General features: G+C 51.3%; 11 protein-coding genes across 11 annotated transcripts; 4 read left to right on the plus strand and 7 right to left on the minus strand.

Annotated features, from left to right (window-relative positions):
- Window positions 1–58: 58 nt before the first annotated feature.
- K460DRAFT_81717 (uncharacterized protein) lies at window positions 59–1,839 on the minus strand. The gene has a single exon (XM_040938715.1). It carries the CDS (start codon window positions 1,526–1,528, stop codon window positions 95–97), a length of 1,434 nt encoding a protein of 477 aa, XP_040791416.1. The 5' UTR covers window positions 1,529–1,839; the 3' UTR covers window positions 59–94.
- K460DRAFT_81716 (uncharacterized protein) lies at window positions 1,840–3,668 on the plus strand. Its single transcript, XM_040938714.1, has one exon. The coding sequence runs from the start codon at window positions 2,151–2,153 to the stop codon at window positions 3,552–3,554; it is 1,404 nt and encodes a 467-aa protein (XP_040791417.1). The 5' UTR covers window positions 1,840–2,150; the 3' UTR covers window positions 3,555–3,668.
- Window positions 3,669–3,837: 169 nt separating this feature from the next.
- Window positions 3,838–5,364, plus strand: K460DRAFT_81724 (uncharacterized protein). The gene is made up of 2 exons (XM_040938716.1): window positions 3,838–3,956; window positions 4,014–5,364. Exons 1-2 carry the CDS (start codon window positions 3,878–3,880, stop codon window positions 5,111–5,113), a joined length of 1,179 nt encoding a protein of 392 aa, XP_040791418.1. The 5' UTR covers window positions 3,838–3,877; the 3' UTR covers window positions 5,114–5,364.
- Window positions 5,365–5,588: 224 nt separating this feature from the next.
- K460DRAFT_261730 (uncharacterized protein) lies at window positions 5,589–6,059 on the minus strand (the record flags this gene model as incomplete). Its single annotated transcript, XM_040927468.1, has 2 exons — window positions 5,589–5,936; window positions 5,985–6,059. Coding segments are annotated over 2 exons (423 nt in total), but the record flags the coding sequence as incomplete, so codon positions are not given.
- Window positions 6,060–7,038: 979 nt separating this feature from the next.
- K460DRAFT_375628 (dual specificity mitogen-activated protein kinase) lies at window positions 7,039–8,576 on the minus strand (the record flags this gene model as incomplete). Its single annotated transcript, XM_040934788.1, has 4 exons — window positions 7,039–7,452; window positions 7,501–8,029; window positions 8,083–8,240; window positions 8,295–8,576. 4 exons carry the CDS (start codon window positions 8,574–8,576, stop codon window positions 7,039–7,041), a joined length of 1,383 nt encoding a protein of 460 aa, XP_040791420.1.
- Window positions 8,577–9,606: 1,030 nt separating this feature from the next.
- K460DRAFT_277739 (transcription elongation factor-like protein spt6) lies at window positions 9,607–13,992 on the plus strand (the record flags this gene model as incomplete). The annotated part of the gene is made up of 4 exons (XM_040928201.1): window positions 9,607–9,780; window positions 9,834–9,995; window positions 10,044–13,674; window positions 13,721–13,992. The coding sequence occupies 4 exons, from the start codon at window positions 9,607–9,609 to the stop codon at window positions 13,990–13,992; spliced, it is 4,239 nt and encodes a 1,412-aa protein (XP_040791421.1).
- A 1,332-nt stretch (window positions 13,993–15,324) lies between these two features.
- K460DRAFT_375630 (uncharacterized protein) lies at window positions 15,325–15,786 on the minus strand (the record flags this gene model as incomplete). The annotated part of the gene is made up of 1 exon (XM_040934789.1): window positions 15,325–15,786. The coding sequence occupies one exon, from the start codon at window positions 15,784–15,786 to the stop codon at window positions 15,325–15,327; it is 462 nt and encodes a 153-aa protein (XP_040791422.1).
- Window positions 15,787–17,522: 1,736 nt separating this feature from the next.
- On the minus strand, window positions 17,523–18,840 carry K460DRAFT_279644 (Actin/actin-like protein; the record flags this gene model as incomplete). The annotated part of the gene is made up of 4 exons (XM_040928346.1): window positions 17,523–17,585; window positions 17,639–17,953; window positions 18,004–18,459; window positions 18,535–18,840. 4 exons carry the CDS (start codon window positions 18,838–18,840, stop codon window positions 17,523–17,525), a joined length of 1,140 nt encoding a protein of 379 aa, XP_040791423.1.
- A 523-nt stretch (window positions 18,841–19,363) lies between these two features.
- Window positions 19,364–20,410, plus strand: K460DRAFT_353794 (uncharacterized protein; the record flags this gene model as incomplete). The annotated part of the gene is made up of 1 exon (XM_040931741.1): window positions 19,364–20,410. The coding sequence occupies one exon, from the start codon at window positions 19,364–19,366 to the stop codon at window positions 20,408–20,410; it is 1,047 nt and encodes a 348-aa protein (XP_040791424.1).
- Window positions 20,411–20,633: 223 nt separating this feature from the next.
- Window positions 20,634–22,121, minus strand: K460DRAFT_81747 (uncharacterized protein). Its single transcript, XM_040938717.1, has one exon. The coding sequence runs from the start codon at window positions 21,841–21,843 to the stop codon at window positions 20,857–20,859; it is 987 nt and encodes a 328-aa protein (XP_040791425.1). The 5' UTR covers window positions 21,844–22,121; the 3' UTR covers window positions 20,634–20,856.
- A 137-nt stretch (window positions 22,122–22,258) lies between these two features.
- K460DRAFT_393833 (uncharacterized protein) lies at window positions 22,259–23,517 on the minus strand (the record flags this gene model as incomplete). Its single annotated transcript, XM_040935953.1, has 3 exons — window positions 23,003–23,517; window positions 22,671–22,946; window positions 22,259–22,612 (listed from the first exon to the last, which is right to left on the minus strand). The coding sequence occupies exons 1-3, from the start codon at window positions 23,489–23,491 to the stop codon at window positions 22,259–22,261; spliced, it is 1,119 nt and encodes a 372-aa protein (XP_040791426.1). The 5' UTR covers window positions 23,492–23,517.
- Between the last annotated feature and the right edge of the window lie 481 nt (window positions 23,518–23,998).

A 23,998-nucleotide genomic window follows, 5' to 3' on the forward strand; every position in this document is an offset into this window, starting at 1 on the left:
ATATTGGCGGTTTTTAACTGGGACAGCCGCTAATCTCCCTCCTAACAAAAGTCTTTGACGACTGATTACCTGCACGGATCTTCACCATATCTCTTCAAGAGTTGTAAAGTATCTCGAAGCTATCTAGAGTATAATACTCCTCTATCCGACGCAGAGAACGCGCCCTGCAGATCTTCGCACGACAGTTAGGGCACGGTACATGGTCAACGTGCACTCCGTTGACCAGTTTTCCTAAACACACGCAATGGAATAGGTGTTTGCAGGCGAGCAGCTGCATACAGGGCGACTTTTCTTCGGCCTCGGAACCAAAGCCGTCGTGACAGATTGTGCAGATTGTGTGGCCAGGCGGAACCTGCTTGGAGACGTCGCCAACCTCGATTTCCGGGCCATACGCTTCCAGCTCCACGTCGTCCAGTTCCTCGTTTGAGTTTTCGAAAGACACAAAAACCCCAATCGACGGGTGTCGGTAGAAGAGACGTGAGGCGTTCGGCGCTTCTGCTGCAGGGCAAAGGCGTTGTTGGATCAGGCCAGCGATTAGCCCACCCGGATCGATTTCGGGCGTTGTGGCAGCGTTGACGATATACTGGTACATTTCCCAGCCAAACATGCTCTCACGGATATAGCTCCCGGCGGGAGCAATCACGCTTGGGAACACATGGTTCACCAAGAAGATAAAATCGCCGCTGAAGTTGTGCTGAGCGAGCTCTCGTCGCACATGTAAAGGCCTCTTGTCCTGCCAATTACCAATTCGGTAACTGAAAAATGCTTCGATTTCATCCAAGGCGAATTCGAGGTGATGATCGTCATCAGCGAGCGCTTGGCCTCGCCGGATGCCGTGAACTTGCCAAATGTGCGTCCACATGCCTACGGCAGTAGCACCTAGCGATAAGTACTCCTGAAGTACTACGAAAACCGCAGCATCATCGAAATATTCGGCAGAGATGAAGCTGCGAAGTGTCTCTACTAAACTGGGAAAGCATGTGGATGACTCCTCTTCCTCCGCTTGACGGACTTGTCGCTCGTATCGCTCCTCTAGCTCTTCGGTTGGTTCGTAATCGGGTTGCTCGACAAGATATGGCGACCACAGGCGACGCAGCTCACCCTCAGGATCGCTATCGGGGTGTATCACGCACTTGACAACAAAGTGCTCCGCCACAGTGACTCCCTCGTGTCCTTGGAAAAACATGGTTTCTTTCGGATCCCCGACGATCTTATCGATGTTCGCATAGATGATGTCAAAGATGCTCGCGGCATCAAGTTGTGATAGGAGATGAGGACGCAGACGAGAATCTTCGGCAATACTATTATCCCAGTATCTTATCTGCTGCCATTCCAACATTTGTTGTTTCGTCTCTCTTCGCAGACGAGCGACTATTTCGGTATCGCCAAGGTCTTCGCTCTCATTCTTCTTAATCTGGTGGGCTAGGACTACGATGCGTGCGATGGCCTTGAATGATGAGATGACTTCATCCGAGGGCGCTCCATGGATGGCATTTGCAAGCTCGGAAAAATTTGCGTAGCTTGACATGAAAAAACTTTTATCTGAGGTTGTTGAATGATAGTTACAATTGTACGGTTTTATGCTCGTGGGCTGACTGTTTGCTTAGGTGTAGAATGGAAGGCCGTAGTACCTGCAAAGCGGCGCGCAGCCTTTCACCTGAACACCACTATAAAGAATCTGGGTTACGTGCGGAAGGGAACTTTGCTTTCCGAAGTGGTAAGAAACAACGAAAGTAATCCGGTATTCCTAATCAGCCTATAGGAGGGTAACCATACCTCTGTTGTAAGGCCAACCTTATTCACTAGTGGTCACTAGAAAGCACTGACTTTGATCGCTTGGAAGAGAAACAGTAAAGGTTGAAATTTGGGTAGCATTTCGCCATTTCAGACTTTTTGGATAGGGTTCGCTTACGCTATGTTTTCAACGACCAATATGCTATTGCTCTGATCTATTGGTAGGCCATCTAACCACGGATGCTTCTACAAAACTGCGAAAATCAAGAACATCTGGGAGCCATGGCCCACTCGGACTCCAAGTCTTGAGGTATAAAGCCCATCATAGTTCATTCCAAATACACCACATCTACATCACCCTCCACAAAAATACTACATCTGCACTCTCCTTTACGGCATATCAACATATCACCACCATGCAGAAATCCACACCTCTCGAGTGGCCTACAACCACAATTCACTGTCTCAACAAAGCCTTCTTGGACTATTCCAATGAGGATCTTATTTCCGGAACCCGGAAACTCAAACAGATTCAAGACATCATCAACCTCTTCGTGGAGTTTGTTTTCGCAGTAGCCAAAAACGGACGTACCCAAACCCGCTCTGTAGCGAGGGTTAAAGCTAAAGAGTTTTGGCAAGGGTTATGCTACACTCTGCTTAAACTCAAGTTCAGCAAAAGAAGCAAGCTCAAGAACACGGACCTGAAACGGCTGATGAAGATCGAAGTTGACGGCTTGTGGATTCTTGTGATGCGGAACATGGTGTTCTTCGGGATCCCTAGGGTGGACACATTCTGTAAGACGATACGAAAATGGCTCATGAGGTGTGCGCGCGAAAGCTCAGTCGATGACACGGGCAACACGATTCGAGAGACTATCGATAGGCTCCAAGGTCCCCTTCCAGTATTTCTCGACCCGCCCAGCAATTACGAAGACTTTACCAGAGATGGAGATCATTCGTTTCCAGAGTTGACCTACACTCTTCAGAAACTCAATACTAATGGAGTGCAATTCGACGACTGTGTTCAGGGCATCTTTCGCTTCTTTGTGGAAATAGGATTTGCAGCGTTGGACATATACACCTTTTTTCGCCCCCGTCTGGACGATCTCGAGCCTTGCGAGTGCAAGCTAGCTTACGGTATGGATAGATATATTAAGAGGCTTGCGTTCTATCTAGACGATATGCTTTTATTCCCAACACATGTATCCTGGACTGTTTCGAACATCAACTTGAGGGGTATATTCGATTACTATTTCAAGTTGGTCTTGCCATCCCTTTACGACGAGCGCTTGGCGCTTGAATCCCTGCTAGGAATCAGACTTTACGAGTGGCTTATAGACGCCGCAACGCACTTGAAGGTCGATGCTACTGATCGCATCGGTATTGTTATTCGCCGTTCGCATCGCCTACCTGAGGCCACTTCGACAAAGAGATACGGATTCAGGCCTTATGATGGGTATGTACCGTTTCCTATGGCTTACTTCGAACGCAAACGCGCAATTCAAGCAGCGCACCTTAATGGCGGCTTCTTTCCGGATGTACCAGTCATACCCTGCGGCCCTCACATCGATATTCGACTACATAGCTCCGCGGTTCCGCCTACGACAACAAATAACGACTTGGAGCAAAAGTGTACCATCTGCCAATATGCACTAAAAGACGAAGCATGCGTCAAGCTGGACACTTGCGAGCATACTTTCCATAAAGACTGTATCACAAGGTGGACGAACACGCAGACGAGAATGGTCACATGTCCAATGTGCAGGGCCAATATCTGTGAAGCAAGAACCACAAGAATGGGCTGCATGTATTGCGAGTAGGTTGTGTTAGTTCCCTCATCGGTCAGGTGCGCGGTGGTGAATATACATTAAGCTATCGTAAGGTCGGGCGCTTAGCTCAATAAATAAAGAACCTTTCCCTCACCTTCATGGGCAAGAATTTCTCTTTTCGAACATCCAAGTGTCTCGCACCTAGCAACATGAGTGTTAATGACTCATACTAACCAATAGGCAGAAGTGGAGTTCGTCGTCCTGGTGGGCTTACTTGCACCGCCACGCTTCCCAACCGTGGCGTAGACACTACCTGTCTCGACTGCACCAACAACCGAGACCGACTCAACTTGCAGAGACGCAACGGCAACCACATGGCTAGACAAAAACCAAGCATGTCTAGTAGCGACTTGGAACGCCCCAAGAAATGCTTCATGCTCGACCTTCCTGGAGGTGAGTGCCCGATCTGGTCTATAGACACCCTGCTTTCACTGACAGTGTTACACTCAGAAATCAGAAATCGAATCTACTATTTCGCCGCGGAGAAACGGATGGTAATGTTCAATCCGCGACGGACAACGGAGCCCGTCGACCAGTCGTCCAAAATTGCTTCGTCTGTGTTCAGCTCTAGTGAAGACGAACCTTTATTTACTCTCGGCGCAAATGCCCTGGAAGATTTTCCTTTTACAACCAAGGAGACAGACGATGAAAGGCGGAACAAGCGAGCGACCAGGCAGTTCCGAAGCCTCACACAGGCGTGTCGCATGATCCGGAATGAATTCCTCCCGCTTTATAGACGAAAGACAACGTACCGTATCTGCCACGTGGATCTGCAGGACTACCTAGACATGGTTCTTCTCCCGGAGCGCCTGCATATCAGCCAGCAGCTTGTTCCGATTCCCCCCGGTGACTGCATCAGTACGAAGGAATACTACGACGAACTCCGCCGTCAAGAACTTACGCAGCATCGAAATGTTGCCCGAACTCTGCTCATCGACTGCAAGTCGTGGGAAGAAAGGGATGGACTGCCGCAAAGTCCACAATATATGAGGCGCGCTACCGCTGCAAACATTCTCCCCTTCCTCAAGTTTTGCGCGATCGCGCCTGGTATTCAGGTACAGTGTGGCTTCAACGCGTGCAAATGCTGTGAGCATGACTGGTCTGGTAACAAGGATATTCTCAATGCACTTTTCGACATCAATAGGCGCCCGCAGCTCAAAGCCTGGTTGGAGGAGTCGGTAGCTACAGTTCAATTGAGGTGGCCACCCTGCCTCCAATTTGAGATGAAGAAGGGCTATGGGAAGAAGTGGATGGGTGATTGGTGTCAGTATATTGGTACCGAGATTCCAGGAATGAGGGAGTGGGTGGATGACGTTGGACTGAGGTTAGACATGTTTTCACATGGATCCTTGGGATTCTCCTGTGTAAAGTCTGATTGGGGGTTGGATTGGGGACTGGAGGAAGAGGACAACGAGCTTGTGGAGGATAAGGAATTCTGGGAACCGGTTGGCAAACATAATCGAGAGCGGGAAAAGAAAAAGCGCAAGAACAAGAATTTTGGTAGAAGCAAACTGGAGAGAATAGGGCGTGGGAACGGGCGATGGAGATGAGGTCTAGGATCAACAAGCGGTCTGCAGATGATCAATTTGATTAATGAACAGGAAAACATGTATTTTCACAGGAACTGAAGCGGTCGCGGTTTACCCCAGTGATCGCAAGGATTGAATCTCCAAATGCCCCGATGCTTCCTAGAGAACCAATATGCATTCAACCACGGGAGAAAGAACGGAAACGGCGGGAAGTTGGTACTCCCTGTGTAGGTCTTATCGACACAACCAAAGACCATGGGTATCACCAAATGCTGCCAGATTATATGCATTAGCCTTGATCACGTTGCGGTAGAGAAGGGGGGTATTGAGAACTCACTGGATCGGCAGTCTTTAGCGACTCCGCGACAGTAGCCGCCATTGCCTTCTTTGCTTCTTCGCCATCACACTTGTCCAATTTGAGCAAGGTATCAATTTCTTCATGTAAATGCTGCGTCAACACGGGTGCAAAAGAATCGATCAGCCCCGTCAACAGTCCACTGTCAAAGTGATTCTTCCCGTCCATGATCTCCTGGACATACGCAGCTGTCTCCGCTAACTTTGGCTCAAACAAGTGATGCTGGTCTACATTCGGATCCATCAACCCTTCTGCCACCCTGGCTTCTTTCGCTAGCTCCTCGAGCCGGGGAAACAACACGAGTTCTTCGTGCGAGTGGTGGATGTGTACTGTGTCCGCCCAAGCTTTGATGTACAGCATCAAGTCTGCTATATCTGTTGGTTGGGTAATCTTGGGGGCTTGCAGGTAGATCGAGTTCAGGCCCCGGAGGAGCATATTATGGACGTTTGCCATTTCGATTACGACGGACATTATGCCGGGGTTGGTACACTGGGGGAAATTAGCTTAGGAGTAAGTTGTTAAGTTGGTGACTGTTACTGATTGCGTGCCTGGCGTTCCAGGAATAGGGAGAAGCTCGAAAGGTGTATTTGCCCACGGTTTGGTCATTTTGAGAAGAGTTCGATTCTTGTGAGAGACTGCTGTGAAAGAGCCCGCATACGACACACATTTAACTCAACCGCGTTACACAATCACTATCATCTTCGATCTTCAGCCTTCTCGCAGCCCCTAGGCCGTACAACAAGGCTGAAGATATATCCAATGAGAACTGGCCCATTATCGGGTAGTGTAAGCAGTAAGCCTAGTGCGGTCAATAGAGCAGTCTGTAAAGTCGATGTCTAATCGCGGAAAAGAGGAGTGCATATGAGATGGCGTTGCCGACTGTTGTGGCCTGAGTTGGTTGGTGGACGCGGAGATGGGGCGCCAGTTTGAACCAGGACTGAACGTTCACCAAGGTTATCAAAGTAAGCATTTCGATGGATTTGATATTGGCATCTCATAGCCTAGTCACAATAGCTGTGACAGCTTCCTTACTTGGACATATAGCGCCTTCCGCTTGGTACTATCAAATTACAAGGCTGGCTGCGATGCCTGTTGAAAAGATACTCACAGCATTGTGTCTTGCCCTTTTCCTCCGTATCACGAAGTATTGGCCTTGAGAACGGAATAGGAATTGGCGTAAAAACGCTAGTTGCATCTTACAGCACACCTTGTTCAGCCTTCTAATGTTTGGGTTTGATTGTTTGGCGCCTCGCAGAATGTTAGGATCTGTAAGTAATGAATATGTGTATAAAGGGTATTCTTTTGCAAGTAACTTCGTCTCTCAACCGTTCACGAGGAGCTGCGTATTCAGACACGAGACGGTGGAAGGAGGGATAGAGACGCCAGTAAACCTGCTACCACGCCCTTTCTTCCTCAAAGTAAAACTGAAAAGATGTAATGAGAGATGCTTTAATGAATTGACCCCAAGCCCGTTCCTTCTATCGCTCCTTTTGGCGAAACCATCAATCAGATATACAAAATGACCCAAACATGCCAGCTAATGCTCGAGTCAGAAACACCCTACGCGTTCGCTCCACTCAGCAAGGTCCAGCTACTCATATTGCACCTCGCTATTCCACCGTCTGGGCGCCGGAGGTAATCCTCCGTTCGAAGGTCCATTCGCAGGTCCTCTTGACCCTGGCCTCGAATTCGATCCATCTAATGGTGCGGGTGCAGGTCTTATCGGGAGGTTCATAATGTTCTGGCTAGAGCTGCTTGACGTCCGTACTGGATATGAGGGTCGTGGAGGTGCTGAGCCGGAACCATTTGGCGCTTGTTGAGCTCTTAGGTCGCCCGAGTCTCGCCGTGACGGGGGCGATCGTTCGCGCAGTTTCTCTTTGATAGTTGCTGACGGCGGGGCAGGGGCCAAATGTGACTTGCGCTTGTTGTGCTCAAGCATGCTCACTGCCCAAGCCTCTAGGTCGACGGGTGTACGTTTCGCTGCTTGGAGGAAGGCGTCGTGATCCTGGACGCTGTAAGTAACGAGAAGTTAGCTGAGGCTAGATGAACTTACGTAAAGCTCCTTAGGTGTTGGCCGCTCTGCCGGGTTCTTCAACAAGCACTTTGCAATCATATCTTCCAAGATTGACGGGAACGCATCGCTCTTGGGTAGCTTCGGGGCTGGCTCAAGCACGATCTGCTGCAGAAGATCGAGAATGCCTTGAGGACCACCTGGTTCATCGTCGTCGGCGCCGCCAGAAAAGGGAAACTTGCCAATGGCCAGCTCCATCAACGACAGGCCAACACTCCACACATCCGACTTGACGGTGTATGGCGACCCTTGTATCCGCTCCGGAGCCATGTATGTGCCTGTTCCTACGAAGGTTTCGGCAATCGAACCTTCCAGTTCGCTTGAGACTCCGAAATCGCATAGTTTGATTTGACCTTTCGAGTTGACTAGGATGTTGGACGGTTTCAAATCGCGATGCATGATGCGGTGAGCGCTGTAAAGGTAGGCGAGGCCGCCGAGCACCGCTTCCGAGATCTTTCCGAGGACGTCGACACGGACAGGTCCGAATTTGCGGGACACCCAGTCAAGCGATCTAGTGGTCTGTTAGTTACCGCCATGGGGAAGTCTGAGGTGGGATGCGCTTACCCCACATCCATGTGCTCCATGCACATTATTACATCCCCGGACTCGCTCTGGAAGGCGCCGTAGAAATCGACAATGTAATCCGAGTTGCAGTCGTGCATAATTCGCAGTTCTCGTACTATTCGCTTTCGTACTTCGTTCTTGGCTTCAACGTGTATAATCTAGGCTTGTCAGACTCGATGGTATTGTCAGGCCAGAGTGGCTCGTTCGCTTACCTTCCTGGCCATGATGACCTTGGTAGCCACATGCTGCACTTTACTGACGGTTCCTCCGTTTCCTGAGCCAAGTTCCCGCAGCACGATCAGATCCTCTGCCTTCAAGTCAAGCCTGAACTCCACACCGATCTCGAGAGTGTCTTGCTTCTCATCGTTACCAAGAGCGCCGGGTATCTGGGCGTCGCCGGCGGAAGGTGCGGGCTTGGGCGGAGGAGCGCTGAGCGCGAGCCCCTTGACGTTCTTCCTCTTCATCGTCTTCGCTTTAAACGAAGATTCGGCCATGGTGGAGGGTTGCGCCGGGCGCTATCGCACGACGGTTGCGGGTATAGATGTACGGTGACTGAGGGGTGATGGCTATACAAGCGAAAGCAAACTGCCCTGCCGTACTAGAGAGGGAGAGCGCTGGTGACTGTTTCGAGTTTGCCGCCCGAAGATGGGTCAACGATAGCTCGCCAATCACGGCGGTATCCCTAAAGGAGGACAGCGTTTATTGGTTTTCCGTATTTAGAGCAAGTAGAGGGACAAGTCTACTGCGAGCGAGGTACAGGGCTTGATTGGGAGGTCGTCTTTTTGGGAAAAGGGAGAATGTCTTGGGCGGTGTTGGGTTGGAACAGCTCAGGAGAGTGAGTGCTCGGTGTCGGTCTACTAGCGGGGCGCGTTGGTGGGGGGAGTGGTGCATGCAGCAGCGCCAACCTAAACTCTACAAGGCTGCAATACCGTGGTCGGGTACGATATCAGCGATGGGAGAGAGAAAGACGTAGAGGAGAGCTCTGGCAGGGAGAGAGGGACGCTGAAGTGTGGGTTGCCAGCGCACGATGCAGCTCTCAGGAGGTTTCAGTGTCGCATCGCCTTCTTGTGACAAAGCTCCACCCTGTTATAGCGGCAGACTTGATAGCACGCGTGCTTGGTCGCAAAAACTATCACGACGAGGAGAGAAAACTACGCATAGCGACGTGATGCGAGGATGCTCAGAATACGCGTCATGCTTTATGTGTCTCGTCTTTCAGTACCAAGGGTGCATGCAACATGTTGAGGTCCCGCACCACCGCTTCCATGGGGAAGACTAGCTGCGTGGAACATGGCACGTGACGTCAATAGTCGGCCAAAAGTAGACGCGCGCCGAATGGGTCTGCGCGAACCTTTGTAGCCGTCGACTGCTGCTCATTCTCCTTTACTTTACCTCCATTGCCCTCGACCTTTTCTCCCGCTGGACCGCCGCGAGTCATCAGCGCAATCGCGACCCTGAGCTCCCTCGAACCGCCTCCCCAACCTCACCTGATCCACTCGCGCGTTTCCTTTGTCTTGATACACCATGGCGACGAGGGATCTTTTCGACACGATCGCCGATGTAGGCAGCGATGAGGAGGAAGATGAGGACTTTGATGGCGAGGGCGGCGCGGTTCGCCCCAAGAAGACAAATGGCGCGAATGGCGTAGATGACTCCAGCGAGGAGGAGGACGAAGACGACGATGAGCGGCTACGCGAGGTCAGCAACAGTGCTGCATGCTGACAGTGTGAGGTGGCTGACCAATTTTACAGGAAGGCGAAGGCTTCATCGCGGACGAAGACGAGGAAGAAGAGGAGGCGGCGCGCAAGCGGCGGCGCAGGAAGAAGCGAAAGAATCGCGAGGCCGACGAGGCCCTAGATGACGAGGACCTGGACTTGATTGGCGTCGAGGTGGAGCGCCCGGAGGAGACACAGGTATGACGCCCTTGTCACTGAAGTTCCGCAAGTACTAACAACTCAAAGTCGAGGTTCAAACGCCTGAAGCGCGGCCACAAAGAGCGCGCCAAGGCCCGCGGCATCGACGATATCTTTTCCGACGACGAAGCGAATGAAGACGTCGATGAGCCGCGGAGACTCGGCGACGAATTCGACGGCTTTATCGAGGACGATCAATTCGAAGACGAGATCGAGGACGACCGAGACGTCACACAGCCGGGCATAAGTCTCATCACACAAGGACTGCAAGCTGCTGGGCTAGATGAAGGTGCCGAGGAAGATTACCGGGCTGCCTTTGGTGATGGCACCGATTATGACTGGGCGCTGGACATGCAGGAGGCCGAAGAGGAGGAGCAGACGGGCGAAGGGCGCGAGCTCCAACTCAAGGACGTCTTTGAGCCCTCGCAGCTGCAAGAGCGCATGCTTACGGACGAAGACAACGTCATCCGCGAGACCGATGTTCCCGAACGCCTGCAGCTGGCTCGAAAGCCATTTAAGCAGCTGGAGCTGACACCCGAAGACATGGAGATACGTCTGAGCGAGGAGGCATCGTGGATCTCCAACATGCTCTGGCCAAAGAAAGATCTACCTACCTACTTCCAGCAGCCGTTCCAGAAGGCTGTACGCAAGGTCCTCGAGTTTATCAACATCGAGGACTATGAGGTTCCCTTCATTTTCAATCACCGCAAGGATTACTTGATCCACGCGCCAAGCGACAACGACGATTACGATGATCCCGACCAGCCGCCGCCCATGGATGCTCGTCCAGAGCGCTTACTCAACCAGAGTGATTTGTGGGAAGTCTTCGATCTAGATCTCAAGTTTAGGGCTTTTGCTGAGAAACGGGATGCTCTCCGACAGAATTACGAAAATGTGAGGAGCGTCTATCCTGACATCACAGATACTGAGATCGAGGATCTGTCCGCCAAAGCCATTACGATTGAAGAGATTCAAGAGCTCCAGGACTACCTACACTACCGGTATTCACAAGAGATGAACGAAGTTCGACAAGAAGGGAATGGGACGCAGAAGCGCGCCAACAACGCACGGAGTTTCTTCGACAAACTTCGGAGCGGTAAGGCGTACCAGTTCGTTAAGGCTATCGGCATCACCCCAGAAGACTTTGCGAAGAAGGCCGACGGGACAAGTAGAGACTCTCAAGTCGTTGAAGACCCTCCTTTCCAGGTCGAGGAACTGGCAGAGCAAATGGCCGAAGCTCCTGAGACGGGGGTCTCTCTTCTAAGATCTGCCAAGGTTTTGTTCACTCAGGACTTGCAGATGAGCTCCAGGCTTCGCAGGTTTTTGCGTGGCAGCTTCTACCAGAACGCTCTAATTGACTGCGTGCGGACAGATAAAGGCATGCGGAAGATTACAGATGACCACACCTACTATGAGTTCAAGTACCTTCGCCGGCAGACTTTCCTTGACCTTCACGGTCGACCGGATCTTTTCCTCAAGATGCTCAAGGCTGAGCAAGAAGGTCTTGTACACGTTCATATTTCAATGGGCAACTACAAGGAGTTCAAGGCTCGACTCTACGACAAGATTGTATCCGACAACGTCAGCGAAGTATCTGACTCGTGGAATGCTCTTCGTAAAGAATTGCTTGATATTGCGTTGGACAAGCTACAAGGCATCATCGCAAACGGCGTGAAAGAGTCGCTGCGGGCTCGATGCGAAGACGAACTGGCCAGCCGAGCAAGGGAAAACTACTACAACAAGCTCGATCAAGCTCCCTATAAGCTGAAGAGCGCCGCTATCGGATCCGTTCCCAACGTGCTCTGTCTCTCGAGCGGCAAAGGCCAGCGTGGCGATGCCATCCTATGGGCATACGTTGAGAACGATGGCCGTGTCTTAGAGCAGGGTAGGCTGGTTGACATGAGGCTAGGCAATCAAGAGCGGGGCATACCGGACGGTCAAGACATTGCCAAACTTGTCGATGTGATACGGCGCCGACGGCCGGATGTAATTGGTGTCAGTGGCTTCTCTGTAGAGACGCGAAAGCTCTACAAAGACGTCCAAGAAATTATTAGCCAATATGGTCTAACGGGCCCCGCCTACGAGGACGAGAATTCTGGCGTAGAGAGAAGCGACCCGTTGGAGGTCATCATGGTCAACGATGAAGTCGCCCGTCTATATCATGACAGCGGCCGAGCCCGCGCCGAGTTCCCCAAATACGCCCCCCTTACGAGATACTGCATTGCTCTCGGACGGTACTTGCAGAATCCTCTGGCCGAGTACGCATCACTCGGGAAAGATATCGTATCGCTACCCTTCGTTCAAAACCAAACTCTGATACCCCAAGACAAACTCTTGGAGCGACTCGATACCGCCATGGTAGATATGGTCAACCTCGTAGGAATAGACTTGCCAGATACTTATGACGACAAGTACCTGTCGAAACTGTTGCCGTACGTGTGCGGTCTCGGTCCGCGAAAGGCTGACAGACTAGTCAAAGCCATCCAGGCAAATGGCGACGAAATTCTCTCACGCTATGACCTCCTCGGTGTGTCCGAGGGTCGTGACTTTAAGGCGGCTATGGGCCCCAAAGTCTTCCAAAACTGCGCGAGTTTCCTGTATATTCCCTACGACTCGACCGAAGAATCGTCCGATTACCTCGATTACACCCGTGTTCACCCCGAAGACTACGAGCTTGCCCGCAAGATGGTTGCAGATGCCTTGAACATGGACGAGGAAGACGTGAAGGCCGAGACTGATGAAGGTGGCCAGAGCGCCGTCATTCGGAAGATGGTTCGAGAAGATACCACTGATCTGGTCAATGATCTCGCCTTGGAGGATTACGCTGCCGAGATTGAAAGGAATTTCGGCCAGCGGAAGCGCGCAACGTTGGAAACTATTCGAGCTGAGCTGGAAAACCCCTATGAAGAGATCAGGCAAGCCTTCCTCCTGATGCCCGGCGACGAGCAGTTCACGATGTTGACTGGTGAGACCAAGGAGTCTCTGTATGAGGGCATGGTTGTCCCGGTCACAATCAGGCGCACATTCCAGGATCACATCGAAGTCAAACTCGAGTGTGGCATTGAAGGTGGCGTCTCCGAGTCCGAGTTTCCCGAAGGTGTTGGTAGCGGTGGTCAGGAGCCGCGCCACGTATATCAAAACCACCAGGTGGTTCGCGCTCGTATCGTGTACCTCAACCGCAAGGCTCTCACCGCACAACTGTCGCTCCGAGACGATCTCATCCGGCAGCCGGAAAAGAAACCTTACGACCGCGCAGCTGGCGAGTGGGACGACGCACAAGAAGCCGCAGATAAGAAGGCTGCCGAGAAGGAGAAGGAAGTAGCATCTGGCCGACCAAACCGCGTGGTAAACCATCCCCTGTTCTTCGCCTTCAACACGATGCAAGCGGAAGAGTACCTCGGCAGTAAGGAGACGGGCGATTTGGTTATTCGTCCGTCATCGAAAGGTTTCGACCATCTGGTCGTAACCTGGAAGGTCTCCAATAACGCCTACCAACACATTGATATCCTCGAGATGAACAAGGCGAATCAGTTCTCACTTGGCAAGCAGCTCAAGATTGGCAAACTGACGTACTCTGATCTTGATGAGCTGATTGTCCTTCACATTGAGGCCATGGCACGTAAGGTGACAGAACTCACACGAGACGAGCGCTTCCAGACGGGCACTAAAGAAGATACTGGTAAGTCTCCATGACCATTTATAAACTAGCACTAACCCCTTCACAGAGCTCTGGCTCGAAAACTACTGCAGAGCCAATCCCACGCGTTCCATGTACGCCTTCTGCAGCATGCCCCGCTATCCCGGTCACTTTTGGATCTGCTTCCAAATGGGCGCCGATAAACCCAAGGGCGCGTGGCCCCTCAAAGTCGTCCCCAATGCGTACGAGCTCCAGAAGAATCTTTACCCGGACATGCTCGCGTTGAAGAACGGGTTCAAGATCCTAATGCAGACTGGAGCAGGCGGGAGGCCGGCGCAAGGTGCGATTCCGCGGCGATAAAAGATGACGTTGAAGTTAGTTGGCGTGAAATGGGGGTGAGTCTTTTTTTTCAGGCAGTGTCGAGGGCTGCGTATTTGTATATTTATAACTTGCATTCGTGCATTGGGGCCAGCGTTCACATAGCGTCAAAATTGGGGGCCTAACACGGGCTACTCCTACTTTTCTTTGGCAGACGGCGTCTAGAGTTCAGGTCAGGTCGTTCTTCTCAAAATTGGCATTTACAGCGCTTGAGTGTATGTGTAAATCGAGACCTACATTGATCGCAGAAGTTTCTTGGCCTATTCGGATGAATGAGATGTGTGAGTGAGCTCATTATTATAAACACCTCATTCGAATCCCATCTACATTTTTTTTGGTTTAGATCCCTTTCTCAATTATCTTGTCTAGCTAGGAGCAGATCTACCGTCGTGTGCAGCGGCGCCCGACTCACGACGCCAAGGCCGCCGTTCTTTCTGTGTTTTCACGCCAAGAAATATACGCACTACATGGTTTTGTGCGGAGAGGAATTCGATGTGTGTTTAGATGGAGAGGGAATGTAGCCTTTGCAAGTTTGAACGCAGCATGTGGTCGAAATGTGGGTGGTGAGAAATCGAGGTAGACCCTGAACGTCCTTGCATCATCCAACGTCATATGAAGAAAGACAAAGGTAGGGTTGAACGTTGTTCGTTATCAATTACCGTCACTCGAGGAAAGAACAAAGGTAGACTACCAAGATGATTACTTTACTCAGTTCACTCAGCAGCATAGATAGCAGGACAAGATATGATATGAACATTCAAATGATTATTTTGAAACCCCCCTTTCGGGTGGGTACAAGCTAGCTATATGATGATATGGACCTTGTGTCCGCCCTCACCGGCTCCATTGGGTATATAATGTCCTCCATGAGTGTGCCGCTGGTTGTGTTGTAATCTGATGATGAAGATGAAACAATCAAAACGCTGTCTCACTCTCTCGTAAAGCCCTCTCTCGTGAGAACAGGACATCTGGTTCCGGGTATCAAATCGCTTTTGATGAACCGGAGGTGTAGCGCCTGGCTTCTCTCGATGGTTGTGTGTGTGTATGTGTGGTAATTGGAATAACAAGAATGAACAAGCAAAAAAGGACTTTTGGGTTGTGGTACATTAAAGTTGAGTTGATGAAGCTCCGAAACGCCGTGCTGGTGGTGATGATGATGATGATGATGATGGAAAATGCTCATGTTCGACAGGGGTATGTGAGAGAGTCAGGACCAGCTCTCATGTCGAACAGATATTGATGACGATGAAACTCCCAAAGGAGACGGAGAAGAAAAGTCGTAAAGTGGAAGAAGAGATCCGAGCAAAAAGGCATCTACTGGTGAGAAAACTGCCTGCTCAGGCGCTTCCACGCACTGTCGACGCTGCGACGTACACCATCCTTCTCCGACTCAACTGAAGAGGTTGATGATGAAGAGTTCTGGCGCTGCGAGCGGGGCTTCATCTCGTCGACGAGGTTGCCAGCGCCACCGCGGCCAATGTGGTAGACGGGTGCTTGCTGCGATCGCAGGCGCTCCTGCTGTTGTAGCTCCTCGTCGAAGCTGAACATGGCGCGCTCGCTCTTCTTCATGTTGCCTGCGCCTCCGCGTCCGGTGGCGTAGAAGGCGTTGGTTGGGGGAGCAGGGAGCTTGACGCGCGATGCTGGGCCTGAGGCGGTTTGGCCGGGTGTGACTTCGCTGGGCTTGATGCGCATGGCGTTGCCGGCGCCGCCACGTCCGGAGTAGATGTAGGTGGAGCCGACGGAGGGATGGGGCTCGGTGATGTGGAAGGACACCATTTTGATTGTTTGAGGTGTTGTTGTTGGTTGTGGTTGTTGGGTGGTTGTTGTTGTTGTGTTGTGAAAGGTGAAGTCAAGTGGCGACTATAAACCTTTGTTCGATTTGAGAATCTGGGGTAAGACTGCAGTAGTAGTAGTGGCTGCGGCAGATGTGATGGTGTGATGATCATAGACAGCTTCACTGGGGTGCAGTCTTATATATATTATAGTGACTGACTCCGCACGAGGCTCACAAAGCAGAGCAAGGGGCAAGTTTGAAATTTGCACGCCATCCCGCCAGATGCTGACTCCAGGGCACGCATTGCTTGGAAGGCTCAGCGACACTTTGCAGTTAACGGCAATGCCAACGATCATGCGTCCAGTTTACGCGCAAACAAAGCAGCAAGAGAGGCGTCGGTGCGGCGCTTGGCTCCACTTTCAATAGGTAATAGCTCGCTTGTCTGCGTTGCAGCTGACCCGGCCCAACCACCAAGCTTTTCGCTAACTGGCCAGGCACAGTTTTCTGGGGGTAACAGAAACGCTGAAAAGACTTGTTGCAAATTTTCACAAACGAAGACGCGATCTGATCCAGGCCATGTGCCAGCTTGCCCGCCCGCACGCCCTGCTTCCCGTCGGTGACTGTGGAGGCGGGAAGAAAATTTCTTCTTTCATTCGCTCTGGGCGGCGTCATCCATCGTGATGCATCTCCTCAGAGACTTTGTTTGGTACCTGGTACCAGTACCTTGAATCCAAGCGCGGCATACTGAGGAGAACCGACATGCTGCAACAAGACAATGCTCTCTTCTTCTGTTTCTTTCTTGTTACCATGTCGCTCCACATACCTCATGTCGATGTACCGCTACGCCGCAAAGACAGTTACAGCTCGACCTCGCCACCACCACAAACTTGCTTACAGTCGACGCTCATGGGTAGCCGGGGGGTCCGCACATGACGTCGAGCATCGTGAAGTCTAGGCGCAAAGTCTAGGCGTAATGCCGAGGCGGAGATGGCATTTTTGCGCTCAGGCACCCGTCACCTGGGGTATTCTCGTCACCGCATCGCTTACCGTCCTTTCCACTCGGTGATACTCTCTCCCTGCGACGCGCGCCAATTTAGATTTAACCAGACTCATCAGTACCGCGTGCCCACTGCATGACATGTCGCCATTGCTTGCAATTGGCGTAGTGCATTGCATCTTGTGGTCACACCATAGCTGACGAAACTTCACGATCCTTGGCATTTGGACAGCAGAGTGACACTCTGCGCCACCTTCTCGTCCACGACATTGCGCTTTTGCCCAGCTGAATTGTCATTGTATTCACTATGCTCCAAAATCATAGGGGGTATTCCGTTGAGCTCACAAACGCCTTCCATGCACTCCTCTTTCCCCTCTCGCCCTCCACTGACGACTGGGGCCTTGCAGTCAAACCATGCGATGCCATGTCAAGCTTAAGTAACAGAAACTCGCCCAATTTGAAACTCGCTGTGCAAATGCGGGGAAAACATACTACGGTAGCTCACCCGTCAGGGCCTACCGGCTGACACGTAGATCTCGTCAGGTCCGCGGTAACCAGGCGTGCAGGGCTCCTTTGTGGTGTTTGGTCAACCGGGGTCTTTGGTTTCCGAATCCATGACTAACTGCGCTACGCAAGCGTCATGCACCCCTTCTCGAAGGTATGCGGAGGCGGGAAGCCCGGCTGTGGAGAAAGTATTGCAAACGGCAAATAGCAAGTCGGCGAGGCCACAATGCGCTGTGTTTAGGCGAACTTGGTGTGGATGATGTCTGGGTTCTCCTGCCATTCGTCCTTCTCTACCCACATCTGCATGCACGTGTCAGTTTGCGTGTCGGCGTTTGGGGAAAAGAGGACTATACCTTCTTGAAGGTGCTCAAGCCGGCCAGAATGCTACCGCCCGTCCACGTGGTGTAGATTCGCTCTGGCGGTGCTAAGATCTTGATTCGCATGTCCTTCACCGCCAGCCGTTGCACTTCATGAAGCAACCTATTACCGAATCCCTTTGTCAACGTGGAACCGCCAGAGAGGACAATGTTGCCGTATAGCGCCTTGCGGAGGTCCATGTCTGTCCGATGTATCGCTTCAACCACGATTTGGTGCACGCCAGGGTACTCAAGGCCGATGATTTCGGGGTTGAATAGAATCTCCGGTGCCCGAAAGCGCTCAGCTCCAATCTAGCCTCTGTCAGATCACGCTTTAATGTTATACGGCATCTGCACCTCACCTTCAGCTTTTGCCCGTCAGGCAGTGTGTAGTCGACGCTTTTGCCTTCTGACCTGGAGGAGCCTGACCAGTCCTTCTCTTCTTTTGCTGGGTCGAGCGCAACGTAGCCCGTGGTCTCTTTGATGTTCTTGACTGTCTCCTTCTCTGCGCTTGTGTGGAAGACTCGCCCGCTTTTCCTCAGCAATTGCTGCAGATGCTCGGTCACATCTCTCCCCGCCACATCTATCCTTCTAATGCTATTGGGTATTGCGAACCCCTGGAAGACTGGTACTGCGTGCGATACGCCATCTCCCGAGTCTAGAACGAGACCTGTTGTCTTTCCCGAGGCGTAAAGTGAGAGGACGGCTTGTACCGAACTATATAAAGCAGGGACGTTGAAAGTTTCGAAGAGGATTTGCGCTGCCGTATCACGGTTTTCTCGAGGGTTTAGTGGAGGCTCAGTGAGGAGTACGGGGTGCTAGAATCATTGGCAATTAGCTCCATGACCATAATCTCCGGAGCGAATCGCTGCTTCTGCGATGACCTTACTCACATCTTCGCTGACAGTCTTCAATCCTTCTGTGTAGACGTACTGCCATATCCTCTCCATATCATCCCAGTCTGTGACAATACCGTGCTCTAATGGGTAATTGATCTTGAACAGCCCCCTATACTGCTGCGCTTGTGGCCCGATGAACAAATCGCCTTCTAACGCACCGGCCATTGTCCGCACATGCTTCGGCCGCCCGACGTATGAAGGAAAGAAGCATTTCGGTACATCTTCGCCTGCAAATCCAGCTCTGATCGTTCCGCTACCGTTGTCGATGACGATGGGGGCATTGTGCAATCGAGAACCCATGGCGGGCAGAAGGGTTTGATAGTTCGGGTGCTAGCAGCTCGGGATGGGTTGGCTGAGCAGAGGTGTATAGGAAGATCGGCAGCGAGGAGAGACGGGAAGGGGCTATTGTTGCGAGTGCATCTCGAGTTTGGGGCTCCTTCTGAGTCGCGAAAGTTCACGACGCGCTTTCGGAGCCGGAACAGGGGTCCCCAGTCACATCACGTGCAGTCCATCACTACACCTCAAGCTCGAATCCGCCTGGTACTCTATCCTTTCGCCTCTCACTCGGTCGTCTTATCAGGAATCTATCTACGGGGTATATGGGTTCTCTATATCATTCCACGCCCATTGCTTAGCTCGGCTTGAAGGCTTTGAGCACCCCGCATCGCATCAGCCGTAACCAAATACAGCACAATGCCAGGGCATGCGGGAAGAATTTCAACAAGGTAGCGAATTCGTAAATATCCCGCATTAGCTTTCAGTATACTCTATCATCTTCTGTATCTTCAAGTTGACTCTTTTGACCCCTTCTACCCTCCAAAATATGGTCTCTGGTAAACCTGGGCCCGTGTATCAGGCCCCCGTAGCCGCCATGAACTCGGGAGCCGCCCAGCGTCAGCAAGGCGCGTTCTATAAACCTAGACAGCAAAATTACTTCTCCCCAACTCAAAATGGGACGTGGACGTCAACAACGACTCAAAGCCCAAAGGTGACATACACAGGGCCTGCTTCAAATCCGAAAGTCGTCCGCCTCATATCGTGGAACATCGACGTCCTAGTCCCTTTTGCGGAAGAGCGCATGACTGCTGCGCTGCAGTATTTGGATAGCTTAGTGTCCTCAACACCCGTGGACGTGCCAGTGGTACTATTCCTGCAGGAAATGGGCCTGAGCGACCTCGAGCAGATCCGAGACTCAAAATGGATCCATCAACGCTTCAACATCACCGAGCTCGACAACCAGAACTGGCCAAGTCCACACTACGGCACCACCACGCTCATAGACCGGCGCCTGAAAGTCAAAAACGTCTTTCGCGTCCCATGGTTTAGCAAGTTCGGCAGGGACGGCCTCTTCGTCGACATCTCCCTCTCTCATCCTTCGCATTCAAACTCAGACCGCAAAGTCCTCAGACTCTGCAACACGCACCTCGAATCTCTTGTTGCAGACCCACCTGTCCGCCCTGTGCAACTCTCCGCCGCAGCAACAGTCCTGCAAGAGACAGATGTTGCGTGCGCACTCTTAGCTGGTGATCTCAACGCCATAGAGCCCTTCGACCTAACACTGCATTCTGATAATCACCTCAAAGATACGTATCTGGAGCTGGGAGGCGTGGAGGGTGCCGACGAAGGGTATACGTGGGGATATCAGGTGCCGCAGTGGATGAAAGATAAGTTCGGATGCAGCAGAATGGATAAGATCTTGTTCAGGGGTGAAGTAAAGCCAAAGGCATTTGAGAGGATTGGTGCGGGTGTTAAGGTGGCTGAGGAGCATCGAGGGAAGCTGAGAGAGGCGGGGGAGCAAGAATGGGTCACTGATCACTATGGTGTGATGGGAGATTTTGAGCTCACCGGAGACTGGACGTTGCAGGAATAAGGTATGAGTGCTGATAATCGAGGCCCAGGCTTTCCTACTTGACGCATCCAATATAAACTCCTTGCGACGCATTCCGACCAAGCTACCCAGGCCCGTTCGATCAGTCGTCCGTCTTGTATCTTCTAGAAGCCCCGGTGGACATGAGTATCGTTCGGCAGTAGAGCACGCAAGATGTTTGTTGCATCTAGAACCTCTGGGGACTCTTAAAAGCTATGCCAGTGATTATGGAGACCCACAGACATTTAGGACGGCGTTCAGGCAAAGCCAATCGTTGTCATGTGTCTGGTTCTGCATATCTTTACGGTCCATGCCTTCTACTCGTACTCATATCTACACGGGACACAAATCTGCCGGCTTCTTTCTGGCCTCCTGTTGCATTTCATATTCTGCGGCAACCTTTTGTGCATCTCAGCGGCTTAGGTGTTTCATCCTTGCCTATCTCTCACTCATCCGGGCCCTAGCCAATCAACTTCAATCCCACACCTATCCATAAATTCAAAGAAGAACGCCCAGTTTTGAGCTCGTCGTCTGACTATGATGTGCGACATTATATCCTCCTCAGTTTGTCGGTCAATCTTGACATCGCTATTGTCATCATACCCCAAGGTCTTGCCGACTGTTTGGTGGGACTTTTTCAAGCGTTTGACGTATGCCTCCAAGAAAAGAGCATCTTCTTCCGATCCAAAGTTATTCATCCCAAAATCCTGGCTTCTTAAGGAGAGCTTTGTTCGACCGGCAAATTGTTTTGTAAGGTGGTTGTTGGCGCGTTCGACATACGTGAGAGTAGGAGCTTCGTGAGAGGTCGAGAGATCACGCAGGCGCCGTTGGACGTAGTAGTAATCGTAGTAGAAATCATTCAGGAACGCCTTCCAATCGAAAGAGAACGACCCCGAATGGAAATCTATCTCTAGTGAAGGGATCTCCAGATCGTTGACATACGACCCAAGGCGACAGGTCTGCGCCATTATCGGGTCGGCTGCAGACGCGTAGATATCCTCGTCGAACCTAAAGCGGAAGTCAAGGTTGCTATATCGCGATGCCTTGAGCATAGTGGCCTTGGAGTTGCTATAGAATCGCTCCTGATCTTCCTTTAGTTGTGCATTACAAGAATACCCTTCGCAGTGAATCACCGCGCTGAATTTCACCCGCTGGCGATCTTCACTGAGGCCCAAGAATTCTTTTTGTTCCACCTCGCCACCGTGGAAACCTAACTCGGCAAAGGGTTCACCAAAGGTTATCCAGGATTTAACATGCCATTTCATTCGTAGATTCGGAAGATGCGTCTTCACGAACTCTCGCTCAGCTTCTGCCTTGAGTACCGGTGACACCTGGCGGCAGATGACCCAAAGCGTGAAATCGTCGATGTGAGTGCAGATCTGGGCCCATAGCTCCGGAGGTAAAGGGCGACAGGCGACGGGGTCCGATTCGGACATGGTGGGAGCTAATGTGAGATCAGTAACAACTCTTAAAGGTTACAAATTGTTACTGACCGCTCAATCGCCAGTTGAACGAGATTGAAAAGTGCTGGAACCTTGTTCAGTATTAGGACTGCTTGTGGCAAATGGGTTGAGTGTGCTTTGTAGAGGTTGAGTGAGAGTTCAGGCGACACGCGTTTGTTATTGTGACGACGGTGGTGGCGCTAATTTCACCTTCACCGTGAGAACAGGAAAGAGCTACCGGCGGTGTCTAGGCAACGAGAAAATCAAGAAAACAAAGAAAATCTCTATATCATTTCAAAGTCTATGAGTAAAAGGATAGAACTCTATGTACTGTAATTCAAGCATCGTATCGCGAAGGCCCCTCTTACACTACGGAAATTATTCTTGGTCTTTCACCCTTCCATCAGGATCAAACTCTAATTTCCTCATACCCAGATGCCTCAGGCCTCGCCCCAGTCCCCAACGTCATACTGTCCTGCCTCGCGATCTGTTTCTGTTGCGACTTGACAAGCCGCATTGGACCTCTCACGAATGCCGACAGCAGATCGGTAATGTTGAAAGCATCGACGATGGCAGATAGCGACCCAGCAGCAGGGGACCGCATCGTATACTGTTGTGGCGAGAAAACGAAAAGTAGGAGACAAGCGAAGAGTGGCATTTCGCAGGCCAGGATAAGCGAGGAGAGACTGGTGTTGACGTCGTGGTAAGTGAGGTATTTGGAGGGTTTGAGACTTTTATTCCCGACGAGGATGGAGATGATGAACTATGCATCAGGTCAGTCTAACAGTGATGTAGCGTCTTCTTGCAGGGTAAGAGCTTACGGTTTGTAGAAAGTTTAGAGTAACGATACCATGGATTGTGAAAAGCTTCATTAGGATTTGGTGCTTATGAAGCTTCGCTTTGTTCTGTTTATAGAACTTGAGTGTGTTGACAATGGCCATGGTACTGATGATGCCTTTTATGACAGTGATCCAGATGTTGGCGAAGTGCACGCTGTTGGACTGTCTGCAGAACGAACCGACAGCAAGCGAGATCACTGCTGCGATCCAGAGAATAATGGATGTCGGTATGTACTGGAGGACGCCGTACCACATTCGCTGGAAGACATGTTAGCCAAGTTTCCTAAGCAGGTGGGGAGAAAAGGTTTCCTTACTTTCAGCCACAATGGGCTTGTACCGCTCTTGTCTGCGCCGTTGGACTTGGACCACGCCCCTTGCCCAAAGAGGTCATCGAAACCACCACGATGCGACAAAACAAAGTCGCACATCAACAGTAAGAAGGATGCAAGTGCAATTGAACATCCAAAGTCAAGCGATTCGGTCAGATAATCTCCCGCATCTTCCCGCCATACTATCAGGAAGGAGAATAAAGCCACCCATGGTACCAGAAGCATGATCCGAATAATTTGCCGTTGTTGGACGGGATTCGAGTAGTTGTGTGCATGCATTGCAATAATGAGTGCAACGACAAGGGCACTGAAGGCGGCGCAAGTTCCAGAGAGTATCATTGCGAATTGGTGGTAGGTAAGGTTGCCAATGAAGGGAACGATGGCTGGACCGCTCTCGTCCTCTTTCGGGCATACATGTTTTGAGGTGTTTCTGCGATTAAGGAGGCTTCTGGAGAGTAAGACAGCAGGATGCATCTTGAACGACGTGGATAGTTGAATGGGTTGATCCCGAGAAGTTAACAATGATGGAAATCCGCAGTGCAGTCTCTTGCTCTATATACTCGCGCCTATGGTTCTCTCGCTCGTAGGTACGTACACTGCAGCTATGAAGCCTTGTGACTGAGCAACACTCGACCCAATCACAAGCATTCCGCTCAGGATACCCTATTAGGAAAGGTGCGATAAAGTAAGCACTTAGATTGAGCTTGGCGAGGCTTATACCACGTTGACTGTGCTTGCAGTCACTATACCTATTATTCGTTTTAGCGGTCGGTCGCAGCTGGAGGAATTAGGCTCCACCGCTGTCAAATGTAGCGTGGTATTCGTCGGGAACAGTGCACGATTGCGTGTGAGGTTGGTAAGCGTACGCCGATCAGGATGATGTGTGGCTGTGCCCAGGAGGTCCACTCGCGCTGTGATCCATATTAGGTTTACAGAGCGATGGACCTCAGCCGCACAGAAAGTGACGTCGAGATTTGCACG

This window comes from Cucurbitaria berberidis (assembly GCF_010015615.1).
Source record: "Cucurbitaria berberidis CBS 394.84 unplaced genomic scaffold K460scaffold_2, whole genome shotgun sequence".
Lineage (NCBI taxonomy): Eukaryota > Fungi > Ascomycota > Dothideomycetes > Pleosporales > Cucurbitariaceae > Cucurbitaria > Cucurbitaria berberidis.

What these genes read in the sequence shown, in the direction of transcription:
- K460DRAFT_81747 (XM_040938717.1), bottom strand. Translation starts at nt 21,843, where the DNA reads ATGTCCGAATCGGACCCCGTCGCCTGTCGCCCTTTACCTCCGGAGCTA.
- K460DRAFT_81716 (XM_040938714.1), top strand. Translation starts at nt 2,151, where the DNA reads ATGCAGAAATCCACACCTCTCGAGTGGCCTACAACCACAATTCACTGT.
- K460DRAFT_81724 (XM_040938716.1), top strand. Translation starts at nt 3,878, where the DNA reads ATGGCTAGACAAAAACCAAGCATGTCTAGTAGCGACTTGGAACGCCCC. An exon ending in CATGCTCGACCTTCCTGGAG is followed by an intron (nt 3,957 to 4,013) that starts GTGAGTGCCCGA and finishes TGTTACACTCAG; the next exon opens with AAATCAGAAATCGAATCTAC.
- K460DRAFT_81717 (XM_040938715.1), bottom strand. Translation starts at nt 1,528, where the DNA reads ATGTCAAGCTACGCAAATTTTTCCGAGCTTGCAAATGCCATCCATGGA.